General features: G+C 31.8%; 1 protein-coding gene across 1 annotated transcript in view; it reads left to right on the forward strand.

Moving 5' to 3' along the window:
- Window positions 1-10,000, forward strand: part of FOXP2 (forkhead box P2) — a 698,448-nt gene that overhangs the window by 407,721 nt on the left and 280,727 nt on the right. Inside the window, exon 5 of the mRNA XM_070423754.1 lies at window positions 6,741-6,918. Within this exon, the coding sequence (XP_070279855.1) occupies window positions 6,751-6,918 (168 nt within the window). The 5' untranslated portion in view covers window positions 6,741-6,750. The remainder of the gene's footprint in view (window positions 1-6,740; window positions 6,919-10,000) is intronic.

Here is a 10,000-nt window from a genome sequence, read left to right on the forward strand (position 1 = left end):
GCTGTTACCTTGAAATTCGGGCCTTGTTACTGCCTCCACGTGCCAGGCTCGTGTGGACCTTAGCACTAAGTTGAGGCCGGGAGAAGAAATTTCTCTAAGTGCACCGCCTATGCGGTGGGTCTTCCAATGGGAAGGCAAGAGGTGGGTCTGATGAGGAGCAGTATTAAAGGGCCATCTGGCACCCAAAAGATAGCCTGGAAGTAAAAAAGTGCTGAAAGGGCAAGTGAAGGAGGATCTGTGGGAGATCTGTATTATGCTCAGGAAAAACAGCACGGGATCCCAGGGAGTTGCTGTGGGCGGGAGACTGAAGATTGAAGTAAAGTAAGCTTGAGGGCTAAGGGAAGAGAGGTGGCAGGAAAGGTGAAAATGCCATCACAAGAGAAGTACATACTCAGAGCTCTCATTAGCCAGGGGATCAGTGAAGGCTATTGCAAGTAGTTCAGCCTTTGGGAATTTGACTGTAAGTGGACCCAATGCATGGGAGCTTGCAAGCTTGCACAACTCAATCACTAAGCTTTTAAAGTAAAAAAGAAGGAGGTTTTGCCTGCTAGGCAGTTTTCTATGTTCTTGGAGATCTAATTATTTCTTATTGCTTTAGCACTTTTTACTATTAAATTCTCTATTTCCTATACTAAAATATTCCTGGTTTCAAGAACTTGAAGATATTTTTTCTCTAGGCAAGGACAGAAAAAGCATGACAGGATATTCTTGCTTAGCAGGTCTCTTGTAACCTGTAACCATTATTTATTTTTGGCTTGGAACCTAGGTCATATTCTTTGGTTTTTAAGTCCTCTCTCGTCTGTGAGAGATATAAATAGATAAGGTTCAACAAATTGCCAAAATATTATGTTTTTGTACTATAAATTAATACAAACTGTTTGTCAGAGGTTATAAAGTAACAGGATTAAATAAACTTTCCCCAAGCTTCCTTCTTCCCTTATTTTAAAATAAATATTAATGCTACAAAGGACTGATTTAAAACATTAAAAAATTCTAGTGAATTAAACTAGCATTAAAATGTATAGGCTTAAAAGGAAGATTGACCACTGAGCATGGGCCTTGGAAAGTAAAACTTGATATACATTTTCACCTGTTTGATAAATAGATTCTACATATGGTAATTATATAAATGTATGAGACATTAGAATATAAAGATTAATTTAAAATGTAATTTTGAAATATATGGGAATGATTAGTTCACCAGAGTGATAAATATTATCAAACCCCTTCCCATTATACTTGTGAATGGGAATTATTGAACTACAAGATGCAGAATCATAATGTTGCTGTAAAACACATCCGTATAGTTATCATTCTTTTACATTTTCTGTTGTACTCTATTTACATGAAATAGCATAGAGATTAAACACTTTAATTTTATTATTTTATACTGTTTTCATAATGAAATTTTTATGCATTGTGTTTTAAAACTTAGTTTAATTTTAATCCTGGAGCAAAAGATAACACACTGAATTGCTAAATTAATAGCTGATTAAAGTGAAAGATAAGATTTCCATTTGTTCTGCTCTCCATTCCTCAGATGTGTGTCACTTTTGATGATTCAACAATATTCTGTTTACTGAAGGCCGTCATAATTATTATTTTTAAAATTACCATGTCGAAATGTCCTACAACTTTGTGTGTTTAACACACTAATATTTTTGAATAAAAGGTAGAACTTTTACTAATTAAAGTTTGTTTTGTTTTCAAAGAAACAAAATTTCTTTGTGATTAATTTGGAATTAGCACCTTAGACATTTTTTATGCAACAGAAAAGCAGTGGTAAATACTTTTAAACAGCTTAATTTTTATTTGCTTAACATAGTACTGCAAGTTATAATAAAGGTTGTATGAGTTGCTAAAACAGCTGATATCCTTTCCCAAATCATGTGTAAAAGGACATCCTGTTTCAGTTTTTTAAAAATAAAAATATTCATGTTCTTGTTCCATTTTTGTTCTTACACATTCAACTATGTCCTTTATATTTGGCATTTTGATTTATTAGGCAATCTTAGCATTAAAGACTTTTAGCAAAGCAGTACGAAATTTCAAAAGCAATGTGCCTAGTATCCATGATGAATTAATTCTACTCGACCACAAAAGTTTTCATTATTTAAATGCTAGTGTCTTACAGAAGTTTTATGTCACAGTCAAGTTTTTAAAATCAGAATTTAGCTGATATTTTGAGGTAAATGCATGTGATTTTTTTGTTGCATATGCAGGTTTTCCTCATATTTAACCCTTTATTATGTGAATCTGCATAGAAATATTTAATAATACTTAATATTGACAATTTTTAAATTATTAAAATTATTTAAAATACATTACAACTTTTCAATCTTATGGTGTACTTTCATTTAAATGCCATATTAAAAGTCTTTTGGATTTAATGTATATATTTTGTTCAATAAATTAGATACTGGAAGAAACCAGATCCTGGACATAAAATATATTTTAATGTCACTATAACTTTATTTAAGAAAAGTTCACAGAAATAAATTCTTATAAACTTTTTATATATACTATTATTAGTTTTTCAGAAAGTAATTTTAATCCATTTTTTCATTAAATGATAGCATGCCAAAAATTGAGATTTAACATTAAGGCACCAAGATTATAAGATGAAGTGTATGTGTATGTAGGGAATGTGGAGGGAAGTAGAGGTTATTTCTCCCTTTTTTGACATATATAGATCTATCTATCTATCTATCTATCATCTATCTATCATCTACTTACCTGTCTATCTATCTATCTATCTATCTATCTATCATCTATCTATCCATATACATACATATGCATACATACACATGAGGGTCAGTGGTGCAAAAGAAGAAGGCAGGGAGAGCTGTAGGAAAAATGAGAGAGGCAGAGAAAAAGATGAAAGAGAAGTAGAGAGGGAAAAGTTGAGTACGCAACAAGGACCAATAGTGTCCCTGGTGGTGGCTGAGATAACATAGTTAACAGGTCAGGTTTCTCATTTTTGAACATTGTAGTGAATATGGAATAGGATATACGCAGGTTTCTGTTATTGCCTGGCAAATGTCTGTCTCACATGGTACAGTTTTATACCAATGGAACCCATAACTCTAAGAGGAAATATAAAACCAACAAGTCTAGCATTCAGGACTACCCTATCATAAAGTAAGGAGGTCTAATTGAGCTATGTCTTTATATCCTGCTATTTGTACAAATAAAAGACTACATCTTGATGCAAAATAAACACAAAAGCACTGTTGTGACTATAACAGGGAGTCATATACTAATTTATATAATAAGTGGTTGTGCACGCTTTATTCAAGATTATGGCTGCAAGAAATGGCATGAATTGCTGGGTGTGTTTAATGCTGGATTATAGCAATTTGAAACATGTCAAACACATGGCTAATGCCTCATGCTTCACTCATTCTTGCGTAAACCTGCATAGCCACCATCCATTATACCCTTGGTAACAACACAATTCTGCAAGTAAATATTGTTACACTAAGTAACCTTTCAATTCAAGTTGTTTAGGAAGAGAAAATGCAATCTTGTGCAGTCAGTTCCAGTGTCAGTTTAATGTTTCAAAAGGGAAGTGGTGTAGAGAATAAGTATCTGTACAGTGATTCGCTTTTAAAAAAGAAGAAAGGGAAGAAGGAAAAAGGAAAGGAAGGAAAACTTGCTGCTGGAAAGAAAAGTAGAACAGTATCATCTGAGTGCAAGATATGAAGAGTTATGTTCTGATGTAGCTGAAAAGAGGTGGATGATGAAAGATTTAGCTCACAGTTCAGACAAACATTAAAACGATGACTCCCAATTTCACCTTTCCCTTTAATGACCTGGGATTTATCTTCACAGATTTTTGTAAAATGTTTGTGGTAGGATTGAGCAGAATGAATAATTTAGTTTGATATGTTTGGGACTACAAGCCCATTCATTTAGAAAGAATATGCTGAATCTGTACTTTTAAAGGTAAACAGCACCTCGGATTGTGCTAGAAATATTTCCTCTAGAGGAAAATAGATGTGCAGGTGTCAGTGGTAAAAACTTAGAAAATGCTGGGAAGCATTTTCATTATCTTTGAGGCTACATCTCCGTTATAGTGGACATACTCCAAGCTTTGGATGAAATAAACTTATACCATTTTCTTGCGTTTGGCATATTAATGTTGAGTCTAATGCTTCTGTTTTATAAATAAAAAGTACTAACACTTAATGTTTTTCTTATGCCTGATTTTAGTAACTGTTAGATGATTGAACTTAAAATGTAAATCACAATTTATACTCTAGAGTTTTATAAAGTCAAAAATTCCATGAGGAACAATAAAATCCTCTGGTTAATAGGATTTGGAAGTTATGTAGATCTGTCTTCATAATTATAATAAAGATTTAAACCCATGACTCTCTGCTTGCTGATTATTCTTAATTGTTTGATGGCCTTGGTTATAATACAGAATTCTTTAATTCATCCAATTGGTACTGACAGTAACTACCCAAAGGTTACTATTAAATGCTTGCACCTGTCTGCTACATTTGAAAATAGTTTCAATTTTTTTGTGTTGCAAACTCCACCCAGAGATAAGTATTTCAAATAAAATCGGATGATGAAGGAAAAACATACACATACCAGCTGTAGTATCAAAAGTAAAATTTAAATGCAATATTTAGAAGTTATGTCTATCTGTTTCCACAGTTGGAGAGGACCCAAATTATAATTTTCATATAACTAGTAAAGGGAATCAAGACCTTTTCTCTGAATATTTTAAACATTGTGCATGTAAAATTTATGTCTAATTTGAATACTTATTAGCTGCCTAATCTCAGAAAAGAGTATTAGCTTTGTTTTTTCCTTATAAAATTCATCACTGTGTATCAGTTTTCATTGGTATGATTTTTCTTTGTTAATGTTCAATAAGATGTTTAACAAAACCAATTTCTGCATAAACACATGTGGTTCAAAATTGTTTACTATGGTTACGACAATTGCTTCTTTCATGATTATGGGATATTTTTGTTGTTGCTGCTTTTTAAAAAAATCAGAATAACTTTCATTTGTATATGTAGTTTTTTGTTGTACTAATTTGCTTTGCTAGCCCAGCTACTTATGGTCTTTTATGAATAAGCAAGTCTTTTTTTGAAATTGATTTTTTTAAAGTTATAGAATGAACCTAATAATTTAGGCTTGAGGAAAATACCTGTTAAAACTATTGTTATAACTATTAATTTTAATAATTATAATATTGATATGCAAACAAATCTCTGTTGATATATATATATATATATATATATATATATATATATAATCTGTGTATGTCTGTGTCTCTCTGTGTGTATGGGTGTCTATGATCACATTTTGTAAGTTCTGAGGAAGAAGATTTCTCTGTGACACGAAAAAATATTAAGCTTACATTTGCTTTATAATAAATGCATTTAAATTTTTTTAAATGAACAAAAGTCTGAAAATATGACCAAGTTTAAAGTAGTGAGACAATCTAGTAGTAAAACAATTAGATTGAGATAAATGTAACATCCTTCTTTATTTAGGCTAAGTCCTCTGCCTGTCTAGCGTCGCCATTAAAGTCACAGTGCATCCAGGTTGATTCTGAAATCCTGTCTGCAGAAGTAAAAGAGAGAAGTGCAGCTACTAGGTTATGGTGCAGGGTTCAGATATCTGTAAGAGTCAAAACTGATCTTTCTAAATCACAGACTCGAGAGGTACTGTGAAATTCTGGTGTGTAAGAGCACATTGGTTCTTTATTTACTGCAAGTTTCCACTGATCCTGGCAGGACACCTCATTGCTGCCCTGAAAGTACAGTATATTTATGCAGTGAAAATGATAAAACATTTATTACTGTAGAGAAGGTAATATGCATAATTTATGCTGTTTTTAGCACAATCATTAGTGATATTCTTGATAGATTTTATTTCCAGCTTTCATATCTAATACATGCCTGGAAAATTAATTTTATATCTTTCATTTATTTGCCTATGTTAAAATTGAGTTTTAAGTCATCTTCAAGTGAACAGTTTGATTGCTGCTCATGCATAAGCTTAATTACTTCCCAGGAAGGACAGTATTAAATGTTTTAAACGTCAGAAAAATAAATGAATATGAGCTGTTTGATTAAAAAAAATAGGCAATATCTGACATGTTTGCAGCAGGAGCTTTTTCTTAAAATGCCTCCAAGGCAAAATTTTATTTAGTCACAAAAAAAGAAACCCATTATACAATTTATCATTGGCTGAAACCATATGATTTGTAACACCCTTACAAAATTTTAATTTTGTATGATTAGCTGTGCATCATTAAACAACAGCATTGCATAAGATGTGCTGTAAAATTCTGACAGAATCAAGATAGTGAATATTTAAAAGAAGGCTGTATAGTCATCCATGGTTGTCAAAGGTAGATAATGGAAAACAGAACACTAGAGTGTGCAATCGTGCCTTCATTTAAACTGGTTTTATAGGTGGACTTTAAAATGTGGTCGTTCATAAATGCTATTGACCATGCTATGTGCATGGTATGTTACTTTGGCTGTTAAATGTAACCACACAAAAATGCTTATAGGAACCATAATTTCAGTGATTAGTATCTGCATGAAAGCTGAATTTATATTGCTTTTCTTGGTAAATGACTATTCAAGGCTTTTTTTCATTTTCTTCTAAAAATGCTGTCTCTGTAATTGGCAGAGAGGGACATCTTGGTAATGGAAGTGTGAAGGTGTAACGTGTGTTAATTGATACTTCTTAATCACTTTCAGGTATTAGGTCATGATGCAGGAATCTGCGACAGAGACAATAAGCAACAGTTCAATGAATCAAAATGGAATGAGCACTCTAAGCAGCCAATTAGATGCTGGCAGCAGAGATGGAAGATCAAGTGGTGACACCAGCTCTGAAGTAAGCACAGTAGAACTGCTGCATCTGCAACAACAGCAGGTAAGTTTTGTTTTTCTCAGTGATTCCTTAAAACAAATAAGCCTGTTTTTGTGAATATGAAAAAAAATGTATTCAGAGCAAATTGAGCATGTGTTAAGCTAAAGGATGCTGAGAATGTATTATTATTTGGAACATGATTGAAGTCGGAGTAAAGAGAGGATTTTCAGATCAGTTACGTCATAGCAGCACCAGAGTGCCCTTCAGGTACCAGGCTATTAATTAAGTTCACAGGGTGGTCTTCGGAAGGTGCTGTAAAGCTTTGTAACAAATATTTTATAGCTTCTAGTTTACTAACATTGTGCTGCGAATGTGATACTGCGTTTTCCACCAGAGGGCCACATTACTTGATACTTGCTTATACAATGAATTTATTCCAAGTCTGAGTTAAGGTGAAAAGGACCACAAGGACTTTTCACAACACAGATGCTTACCCATGATAGCTGCAAATGTTTAGCTATTAATTAGTGGAAATTTGCCGGGAGAATGTGCAAGATGTAAACACTGTAAGGATTTATGTTGCTTTTCTTAAAAAACTCACTTTAAGATATTTTGAATATACATCTTTGGATAACATTAAAAATCACTACCCCCCACCCCCCCGTTAGTGTTTCACAAAATACAGTTGTTCTCTTTAAATCTAGAAGAGGAAACAGCTGCTCAATAAAGATATATCGTCAAGTAACCCATTATTCTTTTTATAAAACAGATTCATTTTTCCCTATTTTGTTTGTCAATGAAATATTATTTTTAACAAAAGAATAGCCATTCCATTCTTCACTGATTCAACTCCTTGGAAACAGTGACAGAACAGAGAGCTTCCTATGCATGCACTCACATTAGGCCAGAGTGAGTATACCTGTGTGAAAAAAAAAAGATTTCAGTTGTTTTAAAGATAAAGGTTATTTCTTTAGCTCTCTGGATTGCATTCAGACTAAATGTGAGAAAACATTCAAATGAAAATATAATGAGTTATTATTGAAATAAGTCTCATCTTTAAGTTAGTATTTAACGAGAAAGAATACATTCCAAAAATAAAGCAAATATCCACACCAGAGTAAAATTTAATAGAATCATTAATATTTTTTTAAGTTGTCTTAGAATATATGTACTGAATAATGTCTTAACATTTTGGTATTGTTTTCAAGAATAATCCTCTTAAAGAGCTAGACATAATGTTTTAAATAGGTTCCCTATTATTTCAGAGTTATTTCTCTTTTCATAGACAGTAATTATTAGAACGATCATATTTTAAAAATATTTTGTTTTAACCATTATAGGAATTACATACCTACCAAAGCCCCAGAATTAACCTATTCTTACAAGTTTCTTTTCATAAATGCAGTTTTTTTTTTTTTTTTTTTGCCATCGCTCTTTTCTTCTTTTAATGTATTTACAGGAAATACACCATTGGAGTGCTATAGTAGTCCTACTGACTCCCTTAAGTCAGAGTCCTAAGAATTTATAGCCAAATTCTATTTAGTTTGAGAATAGACTGCATTTATAAAGGCAAGTGAAATGAATAACTGAAAATGAACATATTAGTTTAGTATTGCGAAGACAACAGTTTCTGAAGGGAAATGCAAAGAAGTAAGTTCTTTTTTTTCTTTCAAAGTTCTGATTACTTACTTAATAATAATAATAATAATTAAAAAAACAAGATAATATCCTGGCTATAATTTATAGTACCCTGGAGGCATTTTATGGTGAGGTGTGTTTATAACCTGAATTTGAAGTTCACTTTGTTCTGCACAGTTTATGTAAACTGTAAAGAAGTAAATACAAAAACTTATGTTCTTTATACAACTTAGCAACTTCATGTACTGCCTGTTTGTGGAGGGCCCTCTAGAAGTGATTTAACACAGTGGCTGAAGTGGGCATTTCCAAAGGACACTTCAGGATGTGTCTGCAGGAAGATATGTAATAATTTGATAAATAAACATGGAAAAACCTTTGTAAATGTCTCTTCCCTTGGTTATGTTTTAACTATATTAATATAGTTAGATACATAATGTTATGGCATTTTTGTCCTTCCATGTATGTATTATAAAAGGAATTAAAACCATGCAAAAATATGCAAGCAAATTCATGAAAAGTGAAATAATTTTACAAATTTATTTTTACCTGGTGTTATTTTAAATGTACGATTTTGAAAAGAATTAAATTACGTCTTGTAAGTATAATTATCTAAACATTGTTGCCTGAGGTCTCTTATTTAGAAATACAATTTATGAGGCAGTGAATGATGAAAACAAAATTTAAGTAAAATTTTGGTTTGCCATGAGCTTCTGGCAGAATATGGTCTGCTTTTAAAATCAGAATGTTTTCCTTGATTTTTCTGGCTTTTTTATTTTTATAGAGTTGAGAAGTTTGACTTAAAGCATGAATTTAAGAGGAAAGGTTTGTGTTTGGAATAGATTGTAATAGATAGTTAATGATAAATAGATTGGTAAAGTAAAAGAGATTGATAAATTATAGCTGGAGTTTTTACTTAGAATTTATTTTTTAATATTGAAATATTTCTAAAATCTGGAATATCTTAAATTTTTTATTTAGAAAGGAAAATGCATTTTAATGTAAGGATTATGTTAGAACAAAGTCTTATAGTGTAAAAGCCATTTATTTGAATTGGTTTGATTTTCTTATCAAAACTGTGTTACAGAGCTATTTGCTATTCTTATTTTCACCATCCCACAAGTTTAAGAGTAAAATGACCACTTCATCACCTTAGATACAATTTTACTTGTCGTATAATATTACTTATTGTGAATGGCTTTATTCCTTTCAAGAAATTTTACCATACATTTCTGATTGTTAATATAGATGAAGGTGGAATACTTTTAATAGTATAATGGACATGGTCATAGGGGCCATGTCTTTGTTAGTATACTCTGCTATTTTCTAGTCACTGAAAAAATTAGTAATAAAAAAGCCTTCTCCTGATGAATTACCCTCTCTTTCCTTCTTTTGTCATCTTTGAAAATTAGAACTAAATGCTAGAATGTATAATATATGGAGGCAGCAGGTTTCAAATGTTGTTTTGGATTAACTACATTGAGAAATTATTCTGCATTAAATGTAGAAT

Source organism: Myotis yumanensis, unplaced genomic scaffold (assembly GCF_028538775.1).
Source record: "Myotis yumanensis isolate MYYU_CA2020_CCGP unplaced genomic scaffold, mMyoYum1.0.hap1 SCAF_9, whole genome shotgun sequence".
Taxonomy (NCBI): domain Eukaryota; kingdom Metazoa; phylum Chordata; class Mammalia; order Chiroptera; family Vespertilionidae; genus Myotis; species Myotis yumanensis.